General features: G+C 47.0%; 1 protein-coding gene across 11 annotated transcripts in view; it reads right to left on the bottom strand.

Moving 5' to 3' along the window:
* The window catches only part of fgfr3 (fibroblast growth factor receptor 3), a 49371-nt gene extending 26291 nt beyond the window's left edge, over window positions 1-23080 (bottom strand). For 8 of the 11 annotated variants that reach the window (XM_028396318.1, XM_028396320.1, XM_028396317.1 and 5 more), the window contains exons 1-4: window positions 22594-23080; window positions 19018-19225; window positions 4483-4746; window positions 2186-2251 (exon numbers count right to left, since the gene is read on the bottom strand). In XM_028396318.1, the coding sequence (XP_028252119.1) occupies window positions 2186-2251; window positions 4483-4746; window positions 19018-19159 (472 nt within the window). In that variant the 5' untranslated portion in view covers window positions 19160-19225; window positions 22594-23080. The remainder of the gene's footprint in view (window positions 1-2185; window positions 2252-4482; window positions 4747-19017; window positions 19226-22593) is intronic. The other 3 variants (XM_028396325.1, XM_028396324.1, XM_028396326.1) reach the window with 1 other exon arrangement.
* Between the last annotated feature and the right edge of the window lie 4656 nt (window positions 23081-27736).

The following is a 27736-nucleotide window of genomic DNA, read 5'->3' on the forward strand; positions in this document are numbered from 1 at the left end:
TTAGCTGTGGCTTAGCGGACATTAAGCAGCGATAGGGGTTTAATGTTTCTGGGCTAATCCTCCTTCTTTTGGCCGGGAAATCGGAGCCTCATATGTCATGAGGTAGACTTAGATCCAGAGATTAGGGCTGGCAGTCTGAGGCTATTTACTGGCATTCAGGATGTCTGCAGTAAGCTGCTGCCACTCTGTGCATTCAAACAGGTTTTTACACCAAAGCTTTTCCAGAACAAAAGTTGCTGTCTCTCCTTAAAACCAAGTTTTTTTTATTCCAGACTTCCACAATCATCTTTTGACAGATGTTAAAAATGTAAATAAATGTTTTAGAACTGCTTTAACTCTGCAGATTTTAGCAAACCACTGATGTCTACATGTCATCAACTGTAACCTTTGAGGTTCCCCATCTTTTCATGTGTCTATCTCTTCCTTAGACAAAGGACGTCTTACTCTGGGTGTGATGGATTTTACAAAAAGATCATATTTTGCGTCTGGTTGTTTCTAATTTTTCGAGGAATGGTTTCTCAGTCGTGTCCCGCGCTCTATCGCCTTCCTGCCGTCACTTCCAATCCCCTCGGCTCCCCACCTTCACAATGTTTCCATCATTTCATCGCTCTTATTTTCCTGATTCTCTCTGCGCCTCTCCTCCACCGTATGGGCACAACAAAGGCAGCACAGTGCGGCGCCTGGCTGGTGGCGAGCGTGCCGAGGGGTGGAGACGCTTTCTGTCTCCCCGGAGTCGCGCCGGCTGACAGAACAGAGCGTGTAAAGTGTGCGCAGCCAGCAGAAGCCATCCCTCATCGCTCCCCCTCGTTCACCTACACCTGAACTCGGCACGTCTCCGAATGCCAAAACAGCTCACATCACAACAGAGGGGAGTTACCTGCCATCTGCGTGACGGTGGCATTTAAGTTAAGTGCTCCGGGGAGAAGGTTTAATTCGAGCACAGCGGGACAGCGAGCGCTTATAAGAGTCATAGAATTCCAATTACTGATATAAAAGTCAGAATGTGCTCACAGAAATCTAATCACCTGCATAAATCTGCTGATCGGAACACAGCGGGCCATAAAAGCAGCTCTCTGAGGAAGTGTGGCGGACAGAATCTTTCATCAGAGTGACAACTGAAAGCAGTCCGAACTACAGAACACAGATTAACTGCAGCTCAGTGCAGCCCTGATAATAAGAAGTGAGAATTTGTGTACTATATAAAAGGTGGGGCAGGAAAGTAAACACACGGCCCTTTCTCTCGGAGCTCACCCCGAAGCCACGCCTCCAATCACATGGACGCGCATCACCTGAAGACGAGCTGCGGTCTGTGACTTCGGCCATCATGCACGTACCTCTCTGGTGCACAGAGCAGGAAGAGAGTGACAACCAGCCAATACTCCACGCAGGGTCCACCCGGAGGATTGGCTGATGTTTTTAGCGTTTTATAGCTTCCACAGATGATTCATATTCTTCATTTTAAAGCGAAACTGCCGAACTAATTGGTTGCTATCGGATTGTAAAGAGAAGTTACACTAATTTAACACAAAGTGCATCAGAATGAAATCTCCTACCGAACCTTTAAGACATAACAGATGACGTGATGTTCGTTTCCCCCGTAGCATCTTTTGCTCTAACTCTAATCAAAATGCACTTTTTAAAATCAAATCTGCAGCCTGTCACACGTGTAGCCGGTGCCCATTGATGCCACAGCCCTGTGAGAGGGCAGCTGCTGCTCTCAGGTGATTGAACAGATGTTAATCGTCACCTATCATGAGCTCACGTTACCGATCAGATCAACAAAATCCAAGAAAAGAGACACATAGCAAGCGGCTGAGGATCTTTAAAAACCTCAAATTTGAAACTGAAACAAAACAACAATCCTGCTGAACAGAGCTGCACCGTGACGACCCGCCAGCACCGGGCCCGCTCTGTGTGGCAGGTGCTGCTCGTTAAGCTTAACCACGCTGCGCAAGCTGCTCTAATCAGTATCAGGTTCTTTTTACACAAGAACACCAAACCAAACCAAACGCTGTGTGTTCAAGGAGGACCAGGAATACTGGAGACCACCACCTGAAGCTCAGGGTCCCACTTTCCTCCATTCAATTTAAAATCAGGCTTTGTAAAACTCACAGATGTGATTCATGATATTTTATATTTTACAGCCTCCAGCATTAAACATGAAGTGGTCAAAGAAAAGATTCACCATTTCCTTTACCTGCATCTTCTGGGTCTTCATCGTCGTCTTCATCATCACCAGACGACAGAGAATCTGAAACAAAAGGGAAAAAAACTACAAATTAACAAAATGGCGGACTGTGTTTATTCACACATAAAATGTGATCAGATACGAAGGAAATCACATCTGAGGTTTGCAGCCAAGAATCTGGAACTGTGTGCGTGTTACACACTCTTAGATGAAATGGTGTGTGTTCTCAGACACACACACACACACACATGTGTTTTCATTGAGAAAGTCCTGAATGAACTCTCTGCAGCGCGCCGGCTCGCTCACATATCACAACCTAAACATTTCCACAGACGTTACAAATGAGCGGGTCATTAGTGAGTGCACATGTGCAGACACACACACACAAACAACACACACTGACACACCAACTCTTGCTAACAGTTAGCGTGTCAGCTGAATTATTCTCCAGCCGCAGATACGACTGTTTAGATTCGCTGTATCACACATTCTCGCCGCGCCGCTGTAATTATTTTCCATCTGACCTTGAAGTTTTCTGGTTCAGCTCCACAGGTCTGGTTAATGAGAGCCAGCTGTTACCTCCACAACCCACGGTGAGCTAAATCTGCTCCTGGAAGTCCTGACTAGCAGGTTTTTGTTTTATCCGACACCTCAGTCCACAGCTCAGCAGAACGAGCAGTTCTGACTCTGGTTAACAGACTGGACGGGTCCTGTCATTGTAAACACGAAGCTTCAAAAAAAAAAAAAAAAAAAAAATTGTGGTTTTCAAAATTAAGCTCACAATAAAATCCAGTGGGAGTCGTTTCTCACTGCTGTCACACCTGAAATGTGGCCATAACAGCCAGTATTCCCACACAGGACGCTCATTTGTGACTGCATTCTGTTAGCAGACTGTTAGCTTCTTGCTGCTAACAGCTTTACACACTTTTTTTGTGGTGTAGCGATCTTCAGACAGCCCTCTGGAGATTTATGCTGCATCTCATTTTCACACTTCCATTCACTTCAGATTCTTTCACACATGTCTGCTTCCAACATGTGTGTGTGTGTGTGTGTGTGTGTGTGTACTGTATGATTTGGCTGCTTTCTGCTGTCTGGACACCATCCAGGTGCTAAATCTGATACCGCTCCTAAATATCTGACACCTTACTCAAATATTTGAGGGAAAACACAATAGTGTGTTCGTGTGTGTGTGTGTTTTAGGTAGTGTGTGTGTTTAAAGTAGAGGGAGGAGACCTGGATATTGAAATGTGTGACTCCTGTGTAGCTTCGACAGCTGCTGGACGCAAAGTCAGTTAACTCACTTTATGAATGTAGCTCAGTGTGAAGCAGAGCGTGACTTAGCAAGAATCTCCAGTTCAAATCAGTGATGTAGGGAGAGAGTGTGTGTGTGTGTGTATGTGTGTGTGTGTGTGTGTGTGTGTGTGTGTGTGTGTGTGTGTGTGTGTGTGTGTGTGTGTGTGTGTGTGTGTGAGGAGGTGGGAGCGTGGCTCTCATTTCTTGCCACCCCATCTGTTTTCAATGATGAAATGTTTCGAGCTAATTGCTTTCTAATTAGTTGTCAATAACAGGCTCAGCTGGTGTCCATGAGTTTTATGGGAAAATCCAGCACAGCTTTTAAGCTACTGCTCGCTGCCTTTTGACCCAACACACACACACACACACACACACACACACACACACACACACACACACACACACACACACACACACACACACACACACACACACACACACACACACACACACACACACACACACACACACACACACACACACACACACACACACACACACACACACACACACACACACACACACACACACACACACACACACACTCTGCATTCCTATTAAAGCTCTGCTTGCATTCATCCCCTCATATGATAATGACTTTCACCTCTGACTGTGCATCAGGAGGAGGAATCTGTGTGAAACTTGGCTGAGTGTTAGGCTATGCAAGTCTCTACCGGTGTGATGCTGTGTGTGTGTGTGTGTGTGTGTGTGTGTAGCTTGGCAGGCAGAAATGAAAGTGAGCAGGAGGAGAAAACGATACAACTTTTCACAGGTTTTCTATGACGTGTTGTAAAAAGCTGTCATGTTGAGACGTCACTTGTGTAACTGTTTATTGATGGGAAACACTCCGAGTCTGTCAGACAGGCAAGGAAAGCGAGACGGGTCGGATTTCAGAGCGCTCCGCGGGGCGCCTGCTTCTACTGGATCTCTAGCTACAGACGCAGGCGTCTTAAGAACGGTTGTGTTTTGGGTTTAATGTCTTATTGAAAGCGCGCTCTCACCTGTCACCCTGATGGTGTAGTTGCTGAGCAGCGTGTTGCTGTGGGCGAGCCGGCACGAGTAGACTCCGGAGTCCTCGTACGACACGTTGATGATGCGCAGCATCCTCTGGCCCAGCCGCGTCCTGTTGCTAGGCACGAGCACGATGCCATCTTTGAACCAGACCACGGGCTCCGAGGGGTCTTCGAGGTCACATGACATTTCCAGGGGGTCCCCTACGCCCAGAACATAGTCCTCCAGGAAGGCTGTCTCGCTGGATACAGAGTCTGCACACAGGAAGAGGAGACGGTCTGTTAGCGTTAACAAACAAAGAAAATACACAAGACATGCAAGAATCAGGAGTTCCTTTTTGTAATGAAGAGGCAGCGATGCAGAGTTCACCGCCAGCTATCAGCTGATCTGAACGTCAGAGGACTGCAGCTTTCTATCCCAGCATGGAGAAGACGACAGATCTGGGCTGTGTGGAAACGAACCCCTCCTTCCCTGTCAAACACCAGCTCATTTACTCCAGCAGCTCCCAGTGCCAGCTCGCTTAGAGCCAAGGAAAAATCAACATGTTTACTAACTCGGCTAAGGATGCCGGCCTCCGCTGAGGATGGAGGCGAGATGGAGCGGCACGTCTGGATAAATAAACACTGGCTCTCCTTGTGTCTTTTCGTCTGAGGTGTCCTGTTATTCAGACCTCAATTACACATCATGGCCATCAGGGAGAGACAGGGGAGCGAGACGGCCACATGCACATCACTCTGGTTGCTCTGGCAACCATTCAAGGGAACGTCCTGACACACACACACACACACACACACGCACACCGTAAAAGTCTGTGCTGCTCAGACACTTGTTTGCACGCACACACCCACCCATGGGAAGCGCAGGACGAGGCGAGATTTATGGCTGCAAACACACCCAATCTTGCTGTAGGGGGCGTTGCAGAGGCTCGCTGACGGCGGCGAATATGAACGCAGCCTCAAAACCGACATCAGTAAATTAGAGTTGAGAGGCAAGGAGCGGAGCCCAGACAATGACAGTCTTCCCGGGGAATACGTAATAGGTGCTCTAAATTATAAATGGGTTCTTTAGATATGAGGCTGGCGGTCTTAGGGACAAATGAAGCACCCATTGACTGAAAAGGTTACGTAAAGACAGAGGATTCATCCACTGAGAGGGCTGAGGAGAGCTACAAACAAGTGGTCCAATCTAAAATATGTTTATGGTGGACTGTCCCTGTTTGGACAAACGTCCAAAGAATCAAATGAAATATGAAAAGAACCTGAAGGAAATCCGTCCTTAGACATGAAGCCTTTCTCTGTGAATGGAGCAGATGAATTGTGAATTGTTTTCTCTGCCTTATTACATCCATTAAAAGCAGTGGAGTCAGAGTGGAGTCAGTCAGTCAGTGTGAGGGTCTGTGCACGGCCTCTGGCTTTGACAGCCATATTTACAGCAGTTTTTGTTCAAACAAAAAGGCCCATTCAGCAGAAGAAAAAGAAAAACAGAAGCAACATAAATTCGAGCCCAGCGTGAACGGCGCGCTACCTGGGAGAGGCGCATAGACAGGCAGGGAACGAGCCGCGGAGCAGCTCAAACATTTGGTCTTTATGAGGTAGATGTAATAATCTCCAGAGGCTCGTAGCTCACTGTGGCTTTATGGAGCACTTAAGCCTCCACTGACAGCTCTGATACAGCACTGAGTGCTTTTCTTCCTTCTTAAAGGGTTCATTCACTCAAAATCTGAACACGGGCTACAAACAGACTTTCTCTACATGAATCTGCATCATTTGCATACATTTCTCATTATACACCTCTGCTGGTGCTCTCTGTGGAGAATACATACATTAGACACTGCAGTTTGTATAATTAGGATTGGTTAATAGCAGTGTGTGTGTGTGTGTGTGTGATCCTATTGCAAAAACACTGCTTCTCCTTTGATGCTGGGAAAATACAAGATAGGAGGAACATTGGTGCTCTGCTCCCATGTTTACACCGCCAGAGGCGAAACAAATGCAATTTACAGAAAGAACAAAACAAAGATGCATTAAAAAGAATCCTCAGGTGCTCCACAGACGAGCACAGACCCACACGTGTCTCTGCTGGTCAGCGAGAGAAAACGCGCCGCGCTTTGAAACATTTGCCCTTCGGTGGAGGGACTGAGGCGGCGCCCGGCACCATGAGGTCATAGGTTTGATCACGCTGACACGAGGCAGGCCCGGTCTGAGCAGCTAATATGTGGACTAGACTTCCTGATTGGAGCCACCTTCTTCTGCAGATCTGGTTCTTTAAATCCTGATCCTGAACCACATCCAGGAAGTGTTCGCCCTGCGCTGGCGTTCTGGTGGCGTCCACTCTGATATCAACATCTACACATTCCCGCTGCTTCGTCGTCCGGTGCAGCATGTGTGTGCTATCAGCTGCCCGGAGTGGGTGTGTGTGTGGGAGGGGGAGGTTGGAGAGCTGTCGCCGGAACCTGGAGCCAGCTGGAAGCAATGTGTGATATATACTTCTGAGTGTGTATGTGTGTGTGTGTGTGGAGTCTGATATGTAATGTGATTGTAAACTGTGTGTGTGTGTGTGTGTGTGTACAGGCTGGACATAAATCAAGAGGCCCCTGCCCTCCTGGCCCTTCTTAGCCTCTCGGCTCCATATCATAACAAATAGCCCTTCAGAATAACATAAAGTGTGTCTTTGAGATGCTGCGGCGCGTCGTCCGTTAAAGCGCACAGACTCCATCTTTTCTGTGCGTCTGAAGAGGTTTATTTATCCTCTACAAACTTCTCCAGGGGCCAGCGGGCAGGCTGCGGCCCCAGGGATGAAAAGGCCTCTTTATGTGGGAAGCCTTTCCACGCCTGCCTCTCAAACACACACACCCACACACACACCCAGAGCAGGGGACTGAGCGAAGGATCCTGGAGGAACAGGAAGGAGCCGTCTCCACGGCTGCCGTCGTATCAGGTCACAGGAGGGATGACGTTCACCTCGCTTTAAGGATTTTAGTCAAATTTGTCTGAACCCTGAAAGTTTCCACACTTATTTAACTATTTGCACTTTACACAGCAGTTTACTCAACTCTGCACATTAAATCCTGCAGATCAGCCAAAAACTCATTGATTTTTTTGTCACATGACCGCTGGTCACACGAGTGCAAATGATGGCTTCCTGATTGCGCTGAAGACTGAAGAATTTTTTGATTTTTGCAAAATTCTGTTACTTCAAAAACTTTATTTTTTTGCACATTTTTACTTTGTTCCATCATCCTGAAAATCCCTGGTTTCAAAGCATAAGTGTGTATTGTAACAGGGGTTTTACTCGGATCCTTGAACACATGTTCCGTGCAGTGTTAAAGACGTGACTTTGGCTGTTTGGGGGTTTTCCTTCCTTTAAGAGCAAATCTACATTTGCCAGCTTGGACTGTCACCAAACATATTTTTCACTCTGATCATCGCTGTCGGAGCTTCTGACATCAAAGTTTGAAAAGAAAAAAGGAAAACCGCACAACAAAAGTTGTTTAAAAGGCTGTTTTGTATCTGCGTGCGTGTGTGTGATGTTTCCTTTTTAAAATTCAGCCTCTTTCTGAATTTCCCCACCTGTCACTGAACAACTAAATTGTAGCATCAGTGTTGTGGCAGTTTGATGAATTCGTTTTCTACTCTGCAGGAAACAAACAGCAGCGAGTTCCATCTCTGCTCTGCTGAAATCTTTCTCTTAGAAAAGAAATTAAATAAAAAGTTGAATGAATTAAGCGTCCCTCTCGCTTTTCTGCCGGGCCTCCGGGCTGATTGATGACGCCGCTCGGATGATGTCTTCTGCTTTGCATGAAGCAGCATCCGAGCGGGTTCGAGCAGGCTGACGGGACGGATTATAAACAGGAACAGATTACAGGACTCTCCGTCTTTAGCGGGGCTTAACAGGTACTTTTATTGAGTCTGGTAGAAGGAGCAGGAGCACATACCTTCTCATACTGCCTTTAAAGCGCTTTTGAAAGTGATGGATTCCAGATGGGCCGGGGAGACATTTATCTTTATCAAGCTCCCCCCTCCTCCTCCTCCCCCTCTTCCTCCCCCTCCTCCTCCTCCTCCTCCTCACTACACTTAGCTAATAATACAACAAGGCCACGTTTCCAACATGTGCAAACAACTCGGCGACAAATGGCCTTTTTTATTGCAGGTAATTAGTTGTTTGCTTCTGCTACTGAAAGAGAGTGGACTTCTTCTGTGTTGTTTCTTTGGGGAGTAAATACTTTCCACATTGTGATCACTCACGGCTAACTGCGCGCATGTGCGTGCGTCTGGGAGCACGGACGGTGTGTAGATTTGGGTTCATCTCTTTTTTGCAGTAAACAGCACAATCATGGCAACAACCAGAGCAAACTCCAACATGTCTTCGTGCAGCATGAATCATCAATTCATTTTATAATAATGTAAATCAATTAATTGGAATTTTTACACATTGATCATGGAAGAAAAGGAGCTCACCCTGCAGGAAGATATTCTACTGTGTGCAGCCTAAACCCACAGACCAGCCAAACCAGACTGCAGTTTTTTTGTCATGTGATTTAGTTATGGCTTCTTGAGGGGTGTAGACATTTTTGTTTTCAATGAAATTTTTATATATTTTGTATGAATCTGTATTAAACTGTGAAGACCTCCTTTGGTTTTACACTCGTCTTTATGGTGAACAGTGTACTTTGGGTGTTTTTTTGTTGTTTGCTTCTACTACTGAAGGCAAGTGAACTATTTGCCCATTGAGGATGAAGAGCAAATACTCGTGCTTAATTAAAGTGTGTGTGTGTGTCTGTGTGTGTGTGTGTGTCTGTGTGTGTGCAGCTGACACACTGTGAACTTTTCATTCTTTTGTGCCACTATTAAATTTTATTTGATGGTGCTGCATCTCATAGAAATGATGTAAATAATACACAACTGTCCTTTAAAGAGATTTTCTGAACTGCCACACACACACACACACACAGACACACACACTCACACACAGACAGACACACACAGAGCCTGGTTCAGACCGTGATGTCCTTCACAGCAGCCCGTCTGCTCGCTGTGTCCCGCCAACAGATTCTTTTACTTCTGCTTCCTATGCTAAAAAAACTGCCCCGGCTGCCAACCGTTTGGCAACACCCCATCAGACAAGCCAGCATCACATGACCTTCAAACAGGATCTGTGGAACCCCCGCCCCCCCCAACAACAACCACCACCACCATCACCACCCTCCTGGCCACGAAGAGCACATTTCTCTTCCTCCATTTTACATTGTAAATCCTGCTCATCCTGGAAAAGCTCCCTCTTCTTTTTAGCCCCTTTCTCTCTCTCTTTTTTTTTTGAAATGTGCAGTGAAACTCCCCCTCCTAATCTCTGTTTAATATGGTTTGGCCGGATGTAAATACTTTCGGACAATGCCCTTAATCTGGGCCAGCCTGACAACCTCACACCGTTGCAGAGAAGCCTGCCAGGAGATGGAGAGAAAAGAGGGATGGCTCCAAAGGAGATCAAGGAGGAGAGGAGGGGAGGGAGGCCTTCCCCCTGCTTGTTGCCTCTATTCTTCAGCGAGCTGAGCCGCACTCTATCAAAAGAGCCTCGAAAAATCAAGTTAAAGATAGACGTTGCCTCTAAACATCCCGCCCCGGCCTGTGCCAGCCTCCCTCGCCCCCCCTCTGTCGGTGCCTGGCCCGCTGCTCGGCTGCACTAACGAGCATCGGAAGCTACTGTACATGCAGAGCATCTTGGCAGCGGCCAATCGTCTTTGCTCCTTTCATACCCTCATCATCACCCCCCCGCCTCCGCCCTCATCCCTCCCTCCAGCCTCAGAATAGGGCCTGGGTTTGGTCCACAGTAATTGTCATTCCAAAGACGAACTGGCCTAGTTTCAATTCAACAGACAAGTGTAAGAAGCCTCGGACCCACAAAAGACAGGATGTCTGCGAAGTGTGTGTGTGTGTGTTTGTGTGTGTGTGTGGCTATGATACAACATAATCACACTTCCCTAAACAACAAGGAGGAACTAATCTGATTACAAGGTGGCTTTTGGAGCCGCGAACATGGACGTCGCAGCGTCGTATTGGACAAAGAGTGCAGAGGTGGTTTTACAACAACACGTTGTTTTTTTGGGAAATGACTTCCAGCAGACTATGGAGGGAAAAAATGATACTTGGTCAGCACTGCTGTATCCTGAGAGACCTGCTGAATCAGGGAAATGATTGAAAAAAAAAGCTGAAATTAGGGAAGGTAAAAAAGGAGTTTTGCCAGATTAGCTACCAAAGTGTGGAACAAAAGGACTCCTAAACATCTTCCAAGTTACCAACAGCTACAGAATGAAAAGACCGGGACCTACAATAGAACCCTGGGGTACACCACAAGTCATTGTATGGGCTGAACATGACAATGAGCTCAGTGTGCTCCACAGTCACCAGATCTCAGGTGGACAGAGGCAGGCGGGCAACTGTTGGAGTCATTATTTGTAGCACAACGGGGGCCCCCCAGTGAATTTTTGCCTTGGGCCCCAACAGTCTCTAGGCGTGTCTCTGATGGTGGAACCAGAGATTCATTTCATCCATGTGCAGCTGACAAATCTGGACACCAGTTCTGGAGGAAAAAAGGAGGTCTAAGCTGGGACTGAAAGGCCAATGCATTCCCAACATTACCATCCCAACATTACCATCACATCTGTGTTGTCAAACAGCACATTCATGGCCCCATCCTGAATTCAAACTGCAGTCTCACCTGATTAGAAAGTTCAAAGTGACGTCTGATGGCGCCTCATCCAAACAAACAGAAACAGCTGATGAAAACTGTCTCTGAACACACGAGGAGACGCCTGATTGAAACGTTAAACTTTGACCTCTGCTGACCCCGACCAGGGAGGTTGCCCCGACCTCTGTGTGCATGTGTGTGTGTGTGATACTGACCTCCCACCAACAGATGATGTCCAGCGTGGTGATGGCAGTGGGTGTGTGGGAGGTGACAGAGACATCAGTGTCATGGAGTCTGAAATAAATCTAAACGCTGCATTACTCTGCAACCTGATGGTGTGTGTGTGTGTGTGTGTGTGTGCATGGGCTGGGATCAGCGGGATGTAAAAGCGTTTACAGCTCTGTTTATGATGCTGTTTATTAGTGAGGTGGGACTACACCAGTCTGTCGGGTCTCAGCCGCCATGTGCTTCTGATCACCTGGAGCGCCCACAAAGACTTCCTGAGCTGCTCGCCTCCCCTCCTCTGCTCTCTCCTTCCATTTTTTTTTTTTTTTTTTTTTTTACTTGATGAGGAAAAATGAGGAATATGTCACAGAGCGTATGTATCGGCATCACAGCCCTCCTGCAGCTCTCCATCTGAATGAAGGACTGTTAAAGCGTGTTTGCTTATGAGAGCCGGGCAGGAGCAGGAAAGCCTCTAATCCCATCATCCCTCCCCTCCAGGACCTGAATCCACTCAGAGCATAAAAACTGACCAGAGAGAGGAGCCTCTGTTTGGGAGAGAGAACAACTGGAGCACAGTTGTCCAAAGACGTCTATATAGCAACACATCCCGAGCGCGGTGGCCTCTGGAAGCAGGCTGAAATAATAACCCCACTTCATGAAGACCTTTTATATCCCAGTGTAAACAAGCTGAGACTGTTAGCATTGCTAACAATGTAGCCTGACCCCGCAGGCTCTCAGAAAGCCTTAAATGCTATTCGGGAAAGCAGTAAAAAAAATGAATGTTGTCATACTGAGCAAAGAGTTTGGAATTCTCTTGAAAATTCTCCAAAAAATAAGCATTTACATCAACAAGATTCTGTAAAAAGCAAAAAATTCTGCAGTACTCTGCACAAGTATGAAGCCAACGATCCTTATCTCAACAGCAGCAGTCATGTGACAAAAATTCTGTGAGTTTGAGGCTCATCTGCAGGTTTTTGTGCACAATAGTCAAAAAACGAAACGAAAGATGAGCGTGGACCTTCCATTCTTTTCAATATAAAACTAATAATCACTCACTTCTTTTTCTCATGATTCGTCAGTGTTGTTATGTGTAACTGTGCAGCTTCCATGTGAGATAACTGTGCATTTGATGATATACTTTTTGATTTTTCTCTTGTATCTGTGCTCTCTGACTCTGCAGAGGCTGCTGTGTGTCAGCGGGGAGCCTGAAAACTGAAGCCAGGACTGAGTTCTATCAGCGTTGTTAAAGTTACTCCTCGTCAGCGATGCAGGTCGATGAAGGTCACTAATGACTGCGCGAACCCCGAAGAAGGCGGCGAGGCGGGGTGATGCTCACACAGAGCAGACATGCTTTAGTGATGATACACAGCAGATACGTATCCGAGTGCAAGCGACGAGGGGAAAGTTGCCACATGTGGAAAAAATGCAGCCAATTACCAGATATACCGCGCTCCAAAATAACACTGCATGGGAGCTTTGAAACATTTCTGACGTGGGTTATAGCTAAAGCTAAAGCTGGAGTCAGCTTTACTGTCACTGCCCCGCTGAACACCAAGGCTCCCCTTCTCTTCTTTCCAGGGAGAAAAAGGCTTCCATTACGCTCACAGACGGTACAAGGGTTTATTATTTTAGTTCTCCTGGCAAAATAACATGAAGGGAGAGTGGAGGGGTGAGAGACAGAGAGACAGGGAGAGAGAGGGAGACGTGGGAGGGAGTTTGGTTTCAATATTAGATGTGTCAGCTGCCCTGGATGTGTGGGAGCTTTAAACAGAAGCGCATGTGAGGGCGTGAGTGGAGACCTCGGATCGCTTTCAGAGCAGAGAGAAGAAAGACAGAGGTGAACTTTTATGTTATGGATGTGTTGTATTTAATTACAGCCATGCTGATGAAGCAAATGAGAATTTGGTAAAGTGAAGAGGAGGAGGAGGAGGAGGAGGAGGATGAAGAGACAGAGTGAGCAGATGTGTGAAAGAGACAGAGAAGGGAGAGGAGAGGAAGATGAAAGACACTCTGACACTGTCTGCTGGCTCCCTGCTTCCATTCACAGAAATGTAAATGGGGCGCAGCAGAGCCAGACGACTCTGCTCCTGGTTAGTGGTCAGTGTGTGTGTGACACAGAGACGGAACTATGATTATGATTGGAGGGCCGATGAGGAAGAGTCGGATTAAAAGGAAGGATTAAAGGATGATGTCATACAAAAGTATCGTAACACTGTGGAGGATGTGCTGATATCAGCAAGTCGGCTGTTAAATAAGTCATTTAACCCTCTAAGCCCTGTTCTTACTGCTGTGACACGTTCACCGAAACAACACGATCATGGCTACAAGCAGAGAGAAGTCAAACATGTCTCTGTGCTGTCCGAAAGACAGAAATCATCAGGATCAATCGTATGATTCATATCAGAAATAAGCTAGAATCAGCATCCAGGTGTGAGAAAACATGACTGCTGGATGCATGCGAGTCAAACATGGCTTCATGTTGGCATGGTAACATCTAGAACTGAGACATTTGATGCGTAGATGTGGTTCTTTTCCACCAAATGTGATGCGTTCAAGGACCACTTCAAAGTTGAAAATCTGACAGCATACATTTGGGGGTCAAAGGGTTAATATGCAGCCACATTCAACATGGTAATATTTTTAACTCTTAACTCTTGCATCCTGCGCACACACTGGAGACAACAAAGTAGACGAGGAGGAGGAGGAGGAGGAAGAGGAGGAGGAGGAAGAGGAGGAGCACAACGTGTGGATGAAGAGCCATTTGAGGTTTAGAGGGGGAGTCAAGGGGGGACAGATCAAGCCTGGATTGTCTCTCTGGGTCCTGTGTGTGTGTGTGTGTGTGTGTGTGTGTGTGTGTGTGTGTGTGTGTTGGACAGCACAGCACACAACCTGCCATCTGTTTGCCTCTGCCAGCAACAAAACACACTCTTCCAATAGAGTGTTGGCTCCATGCACACACACACAGGCACACACACAGACACACACACAGACACACACACAGCATGTTTTTACATGCACGGTGTAAATTCATCCATCTAAACAATCTAACCAAAAAGATGCAGTTAAACCAACGGCGGCCATAAATCCACATGTCAGTGAGAGAGAGGAGTAACTTTCAATAAAGCGCCATCAACCAGTCACTTCAGAGTGCAGAGATATTTTGTCAGGTATGACTGCAGCCCCCCCCCCCCCTTCCTGCGTTACAACACAACGGGCCTTTTTGTTCCTCTCCATGTCTGTCTTATCTCTTAAGTATCTCAACAATTTCCTTAAGGGGAGCTTTGTAATTAAAAACCTGCCGTATGTCAACGCCACTGTCAGCCAGCGGGCTGAGAACCGCCCTGAACCGCAGCCAGAGCTGGGCTGTGTACAGGTGTGTGTGTGTGTGTGTGTGTGTGTGTGGAGACATCACCAAGCAGAGCAAAGGACTGGAAATACATGGGATGTCTTTTTGTGTGTCACATCGTGTGCAGGTCGGTGCAAGATGTGAGCCGAGCGCACAGACAGGTCCGTATTTCATCCATAATTCATTGCACAGAGGATTTCAAAGGGCATTAATGAGGTGTATTAACACACACATAGCTGAGGCCTGCAGACCCGCTTCGTATGAAGGCCGCCGCCTGACAATGACCCGCTGATCTACACAGCAGGTTTAACCTGGACCTCCGGCTCCCTACACACAGATGGAGAGATAGCGACAAATCTGCAGCACTGCCACTGAAACATAAAGAATCTTTTGTCTGTGATCAGATATGAAAACCTCCAGAAACAGACTTTTTCCACACTAATGCATGTTATCCTTGGATAAACAGTGCGTCTAGACGGCCTAGAAGAACAACACGGAGCACAACGAGCCTCTGAAAACGTGACTTCTTCTTATAGATTCTCAATAAGTGAAGTCAGATACACACAAATTACAAATTCATCGTGAAATCCTTGTTAAATGAGACACTGAGCTGCACTTAGAGCTTAATTCCCCATCCAGAAAAGTGTCTAAAGTGTCTGCTGGATTAAGTGCTTGATGGACTGAGCATAGAACGGCCATTGTTCGACAAATCGTCATCCTCCACACGCAGCTCGTTTGGCCCGCACGTTTCCCACGCCTGCCAAAAAAGATGTCTTGATAAAGTTGCCAGGGAAATGAACATCCACGCCGCAGAGGAACCGGCTCGGAGCCGCTTCCAGTCCAATCCTGGGAGAGCCACGTTAAGCCCGCACATGGAGCGTGCACCTCATTTACATAATGGGATGATTAGAGGGTAGTGATGTGGAGTGCTGCGCGGTATAAGTGACACCGCTCCGGTACTCCATGAAGGAAACCCTATAAACGCACACCGGAGGCACAAGTATCTGTTTATGGACACAAACACTGCGTGCAGCTCCATCACAGCGCTAATGGACGTTACAGCCCAAAGGCCACCAGGCAGGGGACTTTAAGGTGGAGGCTGGACTAGGACTGCACAACAGCAGCGTGCCCTTTGGAAGCGTCTGTGGGCAGGCAGGCAGAGGTGGAGCAGCTGTGGAGCCGGCCACCTACACCAAGCTGACGGTGCCAAAAAGACGTCAGGTCAGCACATCATGCTCAAAAATCTTTACTGTCACTATAAGAACAAATGAAACACTTTTCTTCACATGTTTTTATAGCAGAGGGTGGAGAGCCTCAAACACAAGCTGGTGGTCCACACAGACACACACACACACACACACAGACACACACACCTACACCTTCAGGACAATGCTGCCATCATCAAAGGCTCACAGAACACACGAGAGGTTTTCAAAAGACAAGTGTGTGTGAAGAAAGAGACGAGGAGAGAGTGACACTGTGTGTGTGTGTGTGTGTGTGTGTGTGTACTGTGTCAGTGTAAATCTAAGTGCTGTGGTTTTAACGAGACTTTTAACAACCCAAACAACCCCCACTGACATTTACAGTCCCGAGCTGCTTTCTCTCTGTCACTGTGACGAGCTTCATACATGACACACATCATGACAGCTTCACACTTATGGTTTCTAATATTTTGTGGAATACAAAGCTGGAAAGGTAAAAACTACATAACTCCAGCTATAGTTAAACAATACTGGCCGATCTATATTTAGATGTTTTCAGGAAAAATCCAATAGAAGCAGCTGGAATTTGGTCCTGAAGCATCGACTCCCGGCTAACTTATCTAAAGTTTTGGTGTCAGCTGTTGTTTTCCTGAACTTTGTGGCCTCTGGTCAGAGATTTTAGATTTACATCGATGTTTTTAATGTTTTCTTCTGAGTGTTTTTAAGTTTCCTGCTCTGCTCTCACAATCAGACTCTGCACAGGCAGGCTGATGAATTTAGTGCAGCAGTGTCCGAACACAGCTCTGCAGATCAGTGACCTCACACACACACACACACACACACACACACATCACTCAGTGAGACTCTGACAGCACCACACACACACCTTTGATTCCTCCCACAGTGTCTCACACACACACACTCTCTCCTTTAATTTCAGTCTCTCTTTTTTCAGCTTCTCCTTCATAATCCACCTCTGTTCCAACATAACACTCAGTTAAATGCAGACTCCATATAAGCTTGCTCTACTTCTCACACACACACACACACACACAGAAACTGACTATGTTGAGTTTGTGTGTCTGCCACATATTTCATCTGAGCTCCACAGGGTGCTGGGTACCAGCAGGGTGTCTGTCTCTGTGTGTGTGTGTGTGTGAGTGGTCAGTAAATACACAGGGGTGAAGAATAACACACACACACAGCCTCTGCTCTTTGTCATCAGTCAGCTCGGCCTCTCAAACATTTGGAAATGCCACCAGCCTTTGGAGAAATAAACAACACGGTGCACTGAGGCAACATTATGGTGGACTTAATGGAAACAAGAATTACACTTCTCTCTCTCACACACACACACAGACACACACAGACACACACAGACACACACAGACACACACAGACCACACTGCCTTCTTACCTCACACGTGCATAAACACAGAGCAGGGTTTCATTTATTCTAGGTGACATTTTTTGCTTCATTACATGTTTAGTTTTTGTACTTTGGTTCTTTTAATAAACTGTGAAATGATCTGTTTGCAGTGCATTCTGGGAAATAAGCCCTCCATCTGAGGCATGACAGTGTACAGCAGATTTTCCTATGAGCTTTCTTTCATACCTACAGAAGCGGAGGGGTCAGTTCTACCAACAACCGATCACCTTTAATTAATATTTACATGCCTGCTGTAAACTTTCAAGGGCATTACTGTCCTTAGCACCCGCTAATTACTGACCAGCACACACACAGACACACACACACACCAGTCTGCACAGTGACAACTTTGAAGCGCGGCACTGTGGCGGCTGAAGGGAAATCATGCCATCTGCCAGCAAACGACAGTCATTTTACCCCCACGGCTCGTCCATCTGTGGACGTGGGGGAACTGAGCTGGAGGCCAGAGGGCCACGGGGGAGACGGGACGCAGGCCGGAGACCCAGGCCGGACACGCCGACCAGGCGCAAAGGACCACATGCAGAAAACTGCAAGAGTTTCAGCACTGAGAGGTAACAGTGAATCTTGTTTCTGCTGCTTTCTACAGAACAAACTTTAGAGGTGAAAAATAATCTCTTCCATCTCACCAGGCAACGTCTCCAGCTGCACATGTCATGGCTACAAACCTCCTCATCACCCCCTGACACGACAAACATCAGCCCCTGAGAGCTGTGCACTCCGGCTGCAGGTAGATCACAACCTGAAGCAGCCGTCACCCACAAGCATTTAACACACTTTTTTTTTTTTTTTTTTGGATGATGCCAAGCATGATCGTCTGTGATGGCTCCCAGCAGGGAGGGCAATCAGGCACACAGAATCACTAACACAGGGGGTTTTACATGAGAGAGGGCAGGCGGGGCAGGAGGAGGAGGAGGAGGAGGAGGAGGAGTGGAATTCACACACACGGCTGTCAGATCAGCCTCGGGCTGGTTTTTCAGTGGTTTGGGGCGAGCGCAGGTCAAACTGGTGTCAAAGTGTGTGAATGGTGAAGATGACGTTTTGGTATTTTTTTATATTTTAGGAACCAAATCTTAAAAAAACAACATAATTTCTGGTGTGTACATTTAAAAACATTTCATCACTTCTGTGACTCTGGAGTGTGATGTGATGAATATAGAGTCTCACACACACACACACACACAGAGTGTATCTCAGCTTGCATAAGACAGCTGGGTCCTCTCCAGAAAGCAGCTCCTCGTCTTTCTTAATGCACTGTAGCGTGTAAAGTGTGTGAAAGACTCATTTTAAATAACTCTCACATGAAAAAAGAAAAGAGAGAGAGAGAGGGGGGGGGGGGGGGATAAAAACAACTCTTGGCTAACGCCTCAGAAAAAGATTACTCTGCTGTGTTCGTTTTTTTTGCACAATACGGAGAGATTAAAGCAAACACAGTCAACGTTTACTTTGGATTGATCTTTGGGAATTTCTCTGCCTCCAGAACAAAGAGGGAAAATCACACTAAGCTCAGCGAACTGAGAAGAGTTCAATTAAACACTGCTGGTAACAAAAAAAAGAAAAGAAAAGACACCACATAAACAATAAACGTGTCTTTTAAAGGGATCTTGTTTGAAGTCTGTCCTACCTGTGGGCTGAGCCGTGGGCAGCCTGGCCGGAGCGACGCACGCAGGCAGCAGGAAGGAAAGCCAGAGTGAGCACCACAGGGCCGTCATTCCTCTGGACGGAGAGGCCGGACGTGGAGCAGCGAGGCCCAACTCAGACAACATCCTCCGATCGCATGCTGTCCTGCAGAACGGCGGCCACGGACGCCGCGAGAAACTGTCCCACAAGTCCTGGAAGGATCAGAAGAGAGAGACACACCATCAGATTCTCCAACATGCAATAACAGAGAGAGAGAGAGGGGGAGAGAGAGAGAGAGAGAGAAGTGCCTCTGGGTCTGGACACATGCAGCCATATTCTGACCTGACATTCCACATAGATTTCAAGGATTAGGGTGAAAATCCCTCTTCGCAGAAACTTTCTCACAGCACCTGATCACTTAGAAATATGAGCAGAGGAGCAGCTAAAACAACAAGCGCGCCAAACGTAGACTGACGCAGTCAATTAAGAAAGAAATCAGACTGTTGTGTGATAAACAGCCTTCCTCAGGACTCCTCCTCTCTGCTTCACCCACCAGTGGACACGGATTTGCTCATCTTCCCACAGGATGAGGAATGAGGTGGCATCAGGGGGGAGAGGAGAAAGGCCGGAAAAATCAAACCTCCGCCGCCGCCCGTCAGCCGTCCTCAGAATATCATTGGCTGTGAGGTGCAAACCTTTCAGAGCGCACAGAGGTGTTCTTTTCTGTTTTTCTCTCCCTGTGGAGGACCTGTGAGCGGCTCCCTGCTCAGCACAAGCTCTGCACATTATCACTCTTCAGCACCAGCTAGGAAGGCTTCACAAGACACACACAGATAAAGCAGCACACACACACACACACACTGCCGCTACACTTTTTAATGTGCTCTGTATCGGAGCTCTTGCCTTGCTGCTGTGGTTTGTTTACACGTCATGATAAGGCCTTCGCTCTGCCGGCCTGGAGTTTTCTCATTATGGGCTGAAACCTTTGTTTCCTTTCTCTCTTTTTTTCAGCTTCTAGAGCCACTTGTGAAGGACACAACAGCAGCTTTGGATTCAAGGAGGAGGCGTCAAAGTAAAACAAACAACACTCCTGTGTGAGAGCAGGAGGCCGTTTCTACGCCGTCTTCCTTTAAACTGCATCTGATTTCCTCTAGAAACTAGAAGAACTTTCCACCAAGGTGGACACGCTGATGAGCTAACAGCACTTCATTAAAAGCAGAGAAGAAGAAGAAGATCAGGAGATTGTGCGGATCCCAGTGAGGAGTTCAAAGCCTCCACAGTGTTTTCATGCTAATATTTTCTTAAAGCATGAAAGGGAAACACAAGCACAGCGGTGAATAATACATGAACATTAATCATGCAGAACTATCTTCACGTTGTAATCGCTCGGAGGCAGAGAAGTGCTTCAACCAGGGTTCAAATCCCTGTCATCCCTCTCCCCACAGTGGGATCAATGCGAGGCAGTCACATGCTGCTCACACCTCTCCGTGCAGTGTCAGTAATCTTTAATAATTAAGCCTCTGAATCAACAGCCGGGGCCGGATCGACTTTGTCATTTTGGGAAAAAGGGGATTAGAGTTTTTTTTTTTTTGGAAGAGCACAAGTGCAAACAGCCGATGGGCCGTGAAGAGGAACACAGACAAGTGGATCCAAATCAGCATCAGTCTGCATCAAAGGACGTCTTCTGTCTTTCTGCCTGCCACCCTCTCCTCACACAAACGCTCCCTCAGGTGAGGAGATATCGATCAGCTCAGTACTTCAAAGCTGTCAGAGCAGCAGTCAGACTCCAGGTGTGAAGTGCCTGGACTCGGCTCACCTCAGGCAGACAGGCAGCGTCTCATCATGTGTCCTCCTCCGCCCGTGTAGGACATACATACATACATGTGTCCTCTGCAGGGGGACAACAGGACACACTGCACGAAGCCCAACCTGACTTTAACACGTTCTCTGAGATTATATGGGGAAAATTCAAAGTCATAAATCTTAAAAAGATCATTATAAACTCAGCTCCCACTGCCTCAGACATTCAATAACCTTCAGAGGGATATGAACAGACACAGACGCGCTTTCTTTTCTCCTGGATATGAGCTCATTCAGGAATGAGAGCTCATTAAGTTACATTTTTTAATGGCACAAACAGCAAATTAGTGTTTTTTTATGAAATAAACACACTCTCTCTCCAAATTAGACAACTTAAAGCCAGTTTCTGGAGTGTTTTCCTTGTTTATAAATGCAAGAAGTAGAAGGAGAAGAACACCAGAGCGCAGTGATGAAAAGAGGCAATCAGAGAGTGTCTGATTGAAAACATGGCATGCGCCATTTCTCGGGTCAACAGATACAATTAATTTGCAGCATTAGCGCAACTATTATCATCCGCACGCTGTGAAATGTAACAGGCTAATGCAGTGCCCCCCCTGCTTCTCTCATAGGATGCTATAATTGTGATTTTGACATGGTGGGAGTCAGAGCTGGCCTCCCCGAAAATAAAAATCACCATCTGAATCCCAATGAAGCGCATGTGTCTGATCTGCTGCTGAGGGAGAGAGAACCGCACAGTTCCTGCATTCAACGGGAGGAATCATAAAGAAGAAGATTGAGCTGCTTTCTGGAGAAACTTCAGAGATGATGGGAGGCATCAGGGAGCGACAGGCTGATGCGTGTGATTCATATTTCAGCTCCTCTAACCTGAGAAGACGTCACCAATGCAGTGAGGAGACGAGGCGTGTTCATCCAAAAAGGCTCAGGGTGACAAGTATATATTCTACTTTGTGATGATAAAAATATTATTAGATAGAAAAGGAGAGCAGCTCAAAGGCCAGAAATGTGCGTCATTAACGGGACCTGATGGATGGATAGGCGCGCGTAATTTCATTCATTTTTCTGTCTTAAAGACCCTGTGATTCAGATCTTTCACGGTTTTTTTTCTGAAAAACCAAAGAGTAAATATTTAAAATCTGGCCAGAATGAGAGGACTGGCGTCTAATTTGGAGACTTGGTTTTCACTGAAAACAAGAGGACTCAGCTCCAGTAAAAAGCAACACGCATTTTCCAGCCTCAAAATATGTATATGGCTATTTTTCCCCAGCGTGCGTAATTTCACCAAGAGACACAAACCTGCGCCACACACAGCGCAAACCGCATTTATGAGCTATAATAGAAACCGCCTGCGCTCCTGCTCCAAACCAAGGCGATAAAAACACTGCGTCCTTTTCTCGACTAACACACACACACACACACACAGAAAGAGAGAGACACACACACATCAGCCAGGACGCACCAATTGCGCACAGAACGACCGGGCAGCCGTTTGCCTATAGCTGCGCCACCTGTGCTATGGCACGACTGCGCGGTGCTGGTTCCAGAGCTCCACACACACTGTACACACACACACACAGACACACACGGACACACACACACGGCTGCTTAGCGCTGAACGCTCCAACCTGTCCGACTCACATCTAGGCGACAAGGAAGTGAAGCTGCACCGCTCATACCTCAAAGTTGTGAATGTTTACAAACTGTTTTACAATAAATATAAAATGTTAAATATGTGGTCTCATAAATAAATTCATGTTCTTACCCAAAATGTCCCGTTTTGACAGAAAAGCTCAGCCTTCAGATTTCAGATGTCACCATTCATTAGAAGAAAAGCAGCTTTTATTCTCCCGTGAACTTCACAGAACCCACAGCGCCGCTTTACAATCCTCCGGTCCTCCGGTCCTCCGGTCCTCCGCTCTGAGACACAAAAAGTCAGAAATCCTCCTCACGACCTGACGCCGAGGACTGTGGCACCGCAACTTCTCCACTAAATCCCGTTCTCCGTTCCTACGCGCTGCTGTCCACAGAGTCCAGAGTCCAAAGTCCCCCCCCGAACCTCCACAGTCAGCGCTCATCCATCCTGTGTGTCCAGTGCCGCAGCGTGGTCGCAGTGACCGTGGCTCCGCGCTCCTCCGTCCGGCGTGGGTGTCACTTTTGTTGTTTCGTCGCCTCGGATCAGCCAACTCGGACTGGTGGCTCTCCTCCTCTGACTGCCTGTGAAGTAGGAGTTGCAAGGTGCTGCCGTCAAGTCAGTCCGGCTCGGAAGAGGGAGGACTTCCGTGGTTTCCTTTTCAAAATAAAATCCACTTGGCGCTGAAGTGGTGACGCAATGCTCCTGTGAATCCTGCGCTCACATCTGCGCACCAATCCACACCAGTGAAGAACAGACAGAATAACTTACTTAAACCCTCACAGCTTCACACGGTTCGTGATGTTTGTGCGCATGCGTAAACTGTGTTTTTTTTAACTTTTAATTCTGCTTGATTGATCCTGACTTTCTCTATTAAAATTATTGATTTTTTAAATTATTTTTGGCAACAGTTGTGAAATGATGTCACCAAATATAAACAAAGTGTGAGGGTGAATGAGTGAGAAGAAGTGTGCTAAATCACAATGAAGCCATCAAAAGAATCCATTCCAGCCCACTGATACCAGCAGGGATTATGCTTTTATTTTGAAGGCTGGACCACAGTATGTGTGTGTGTTGCAGGCTTCACTCTCTCTCTCTCTCTCTCCTCTTCGATGCCTCCTGGCTGGTTGGCTGCTCTGCCTTCGCCAGGCTGCGCGCCGCCGGGACAAACAGCAGCAGCAGCGGCGGGGGGAGGGCGATCAGATTTCGGCGCGCCGCCCCTCCGGGCCTGCTGGAGGCACTGATGGTCCAAGCGCCTCCTACCTCTCTCTCTCCCCCTTTCGTTCAAAAAACTCAATCAAGCGAGGGCGTTAGTGCAGAATCAAAAGCCTGAAGTCATGTTACAGTCTGTGGGTTCCAATATGGGGCTCGGGTGCCTCATGGGGGACGTGGAGAGGCTGTAGGGCGGCCCATGAGGAATGTATATGTTTTTTTATGTCATCTTTAGTTTGACTATGTTTCATACATTTCCTTAAACTGTAAATCATGTACTCTTCAGTCACAGCTGCCTTCCAGCCATCAGCAGATTACACACCAGCCTGTGGCCATGTTTGCACAACCCAGAGTGTGCCGAGTAAAGACTAAATGACCATTAACTGCTCATCTAATCCACCATACACCGGGCTAATTACTGCCATCAGGACAGAGGTGATAGCACCCAGCGCTGCTTTAAACAACACGCCAATTACTGTCATGTCTTCAACTGCGTTTTGAGAGGGCAGCTTTATGACGCCATAAAGCGCAACGGCCTTCTGCTAAGTGGCTGTGAGGAGTGTGCCGCTGTCGTTTGTCCAGGAGAGGAGTGCTCCTCTGTGTGATTTGTGACAATCTGTGTCAACACATCATAAATAAGAGCAAGAGGAGAAGCAGTGCTTCATCATATCACATCTCTCCTTTTTTCTAATGGATTCAGTTACACTTAAAAGAGGTTTATAAACCTTCATGGAGCATTTCATGACATTTACAAAAAGCCGCGACACTCTAAGCCGAGCGTCTGTAGGCTGTTGTGCTGTCGGTCTACATTTCAGAACTTTCTTTAACATTTTCACAACATTAACTTTTACGATGACGAATACAGACTACTGCCACCTGCTGGTGTGTGGAGTTAGTCCCTCTCACATAGATGCAGATCGTACGTGCTAGCTGGTTATTAGCTGCTGTCCTCGTGATGCTTTCGAGTGCAAATCTTTGGCCTTAGAACAGGCATTGTGAGGTGATCCCATCACATTATCTCCATCTTTAAGGTCAGTTTAGAGGGTCATTCTCCTTGGATGCATGGTCAGTGTTTATGTCAAAGAAGGACAACTGTTGAGTCCCATGTATTACTCAGATGTGAGAGGTTGCAGGAGATGCTTCAGATGATGATTTATGTGAATTCTTCTTCTTCTTCTTGCAGCTTGCACTGTCTCTGTCACTGTTGTTGTTGTTGTTGTTGTTGTTGTTGTTGTTGTTGTTGTGTGTGAGTCAGTTTCTTTGCCGAGATATTTTCATACCTCTACTTGGATGTTTTCACGTTTGGTTCCTTTACAGTTCGACTGAGACAGATTTCTTTAAAATCATCTAAATTTAATTACATATACAAAATAAAAAATGCCTTTTGCAAGAATTCAACACTCTGCACTCAGCAGGGAGTCAACTCAAAGTGTTGTTTGTTTTGTCTCCACTCTTTTTAAAAAGGTGATAAAGCATCGACCTCATGGGAAAGTCAAGCGGTGAAACAACAAGCGGTCCTCATTAAAGTAAGCCAAGAAAAGAAGAAGAAGAAGAAGAAGAAGAAGAAGAGGGTAGAGTGATGATGAAGGCCGGGCTCACTGACCCTTTGGACTACAGTGCTCTGTGAGAAACGCCGAACAAAAGCCAGTCGGTCAGGAGGAGAGGTCATACAGATGGTGAGAATGCTCAGTCAGACAGCTCCAGTACTGATGGGCAACCTGACCAAATGACCCCGTCAGACAGACACACACACACACACACACACACAGGCTCCACAACTGCTCATGTTAGTAGGAAAAACAAAACTCCTCCCAGCACCCCCCACAACTTCTAATGAACCCACACAAACACATGTATTCACACACACTCCACTTACATTCCTCCTGCCCCACCCCCCCAGGGGACAGATCAGCAGGAGATAGAAGGTGAAGCCTTTTAATTTAAAATGAGTTAACATGAAACGAGGAGCCTCACAGTTTGATTATCCAAACATCCAGAAACGCTACAAACCTGCAGCACATTCATATTCTCACTGATAACCCCTCAGAGCTGGGAGCACGGACTGTTTTCTCCACTTGTGTGTGTGTGTGTGTGTGTGTGTGTGGGCAACAGCCAATTGACTCCTCGCTGGCTTTGTGCACAAGAGGTGGACAAAAGCAGCAGGACTAATCATTAACACCGAGGACCAGGGCCGGACAAAGATGCAGCACAAAGGGAGGGAGAGGATCACTGAGGCCACTTCACACTCCAGCGCTCCGTGCTGCTGACCCAGGTATACACACCGGCAACACACACACACACACACACACACACAATCACACACACACACAGGTTAATGTAAACCAGGGTCCCAATGAGACACACACAGAGAGAGGACAAATGAAACCATAAATCTGGCATGAAATAGCTCCACACACGTTCACTCCTCCATGACAACAACACGGTGTCACACTCATCTGTCACGTCAGGTACCTGTCGCATCATGTCACGATGTCATGGGCGCCGTTTCTGTCGGCTTTCAATGAGCCGTTCAAGTTCCTGTCAATGCCGCCAGGTGTGTACTGATGTGTTACTGTGTCTGTTTCGTTTTCACCTGCTGTAAACTTTCACTCTGTCCCACTGTGCTGGTATCACTTTCAGCCAGTAAATGCTGAAGTTCAGGAGCAGTGAACGAATGGATGAGTGTGAAAACCCTAAAATGTGTTAGCCTCTTAGCACCTCCTGTGTGTCCTCATGTCACGCTGTGTTTGTAGCATAAATCTCTGTGTGTCAACATGACCCTGTGCATGGTTTACTGTCTGACCCACAGACGTCTGCTGGACACAGTCACTTTAAAAATGCGTCTTTAAGCTTCACTAAAGCCACATTCAGCCTGTTAGATGTGAAAAGTACCGAGATGGATCGATGGAGCATCATCAGAGGAAGTTATTGAGGTACTAGAAGTGTGTTCTGAGGCAGCATTATGTTTGAAACTATATTTTCCATCATAATCATCCCGACATGCGCTCATTTGTAAGCAAGCGTCGGATCTGTGCACCAAAAACCCTGAAGACAGTGTGTGTGTGTGTGTGTGCAGTGACTCCCTCATAACCATGATGAGCCTCCACACCTCAGAACAAAATGCGAGCAGCAGGTTTGAAGCTCCTCGTGTTGTGAGTGCAGCTCTCAGCAGGGTGTCCGGCTCACAGTTTGTGTGTCTCTGCTGAGCGCAGCGGCCTCGGTAATGGGAGCGTTTTGGGAGCCGGTCCGCCTGCACATGCGGCACATTCACTACCCATCACGCCTCTCTGGAAGACCACAGAGTCATTTTCATGCTGCGGCTTGATGTTTTCCTCGCTGTGAGAGAGGACGGCTTGTTGACAAAACTGCTCGACAGTTCGACTCTGAGCTCCGGGGTGTTTGCTCAGAGAGGCAGACGGAGCTGTAGCTGCTCGTCACATGTTGCTTCCTACATGTCTGATATGGTGACACAGGGTCTACAGGGAGCTGGAGCCTATCAGCTGTCAATAAACCTGGACAAGTTGGCAGGGAGATAAACCTTTCACAATATGTTAAGCTAAGCTAACTGGTTGCTGTGACATGTTTACCACATCGATCTTCTCCTCTGACTCTTGGCAAGAAAGCGAATGAGTTTATTTCTAAAAGGCTGAATTATCCTTTTAAATCACAGAGGAGGCTGCTGTGAATCTGAATTTGAAGATTTAATCACGCTGCATTAAAGAGCTGCAGATATGGCCCTCTGAGTAAATTAAAAGAAGCTCGTTGAAGATTATTTGCTGCTATTCAAAGCTAGTTTGGCACAAAAAGCTGCTCTCTGTTGTGCCGTGCACACAGTGGTTGGTTGTTCCACGTCCGGACCTTGGCACGCTCCTCTGTCCGTCTCCATTTCCAACTCGGGCTTTACCGCCCTTCTGCTCTGATTATGAGCTGAGGTGTAAAACAGAGAGTCAACAGAGCAAACAAAACAAGCCCTCAGCTGTGTTTGCATTTGTGCTCACCTAAAAAAAAAAAAAAAAAAAGAGTCAAAAAGCTGCTCGATTAATTTCTACCAGCCGGCCGTCCA

The sequence above is a fragment of the Parambassis ranga genome, chromosome 22 (assembly GCF_900634625.1).
Source record: "Parambassis ranga chromosome 22, fParRan2.1, whole genome shotgun sequence".
Taxonomy (NCBI): domain Eukaryota; kingdom Metazoa; phylum Chordata; class Actinopteri; family Ambassidae; genus Parambassis; species Parambassis ranga.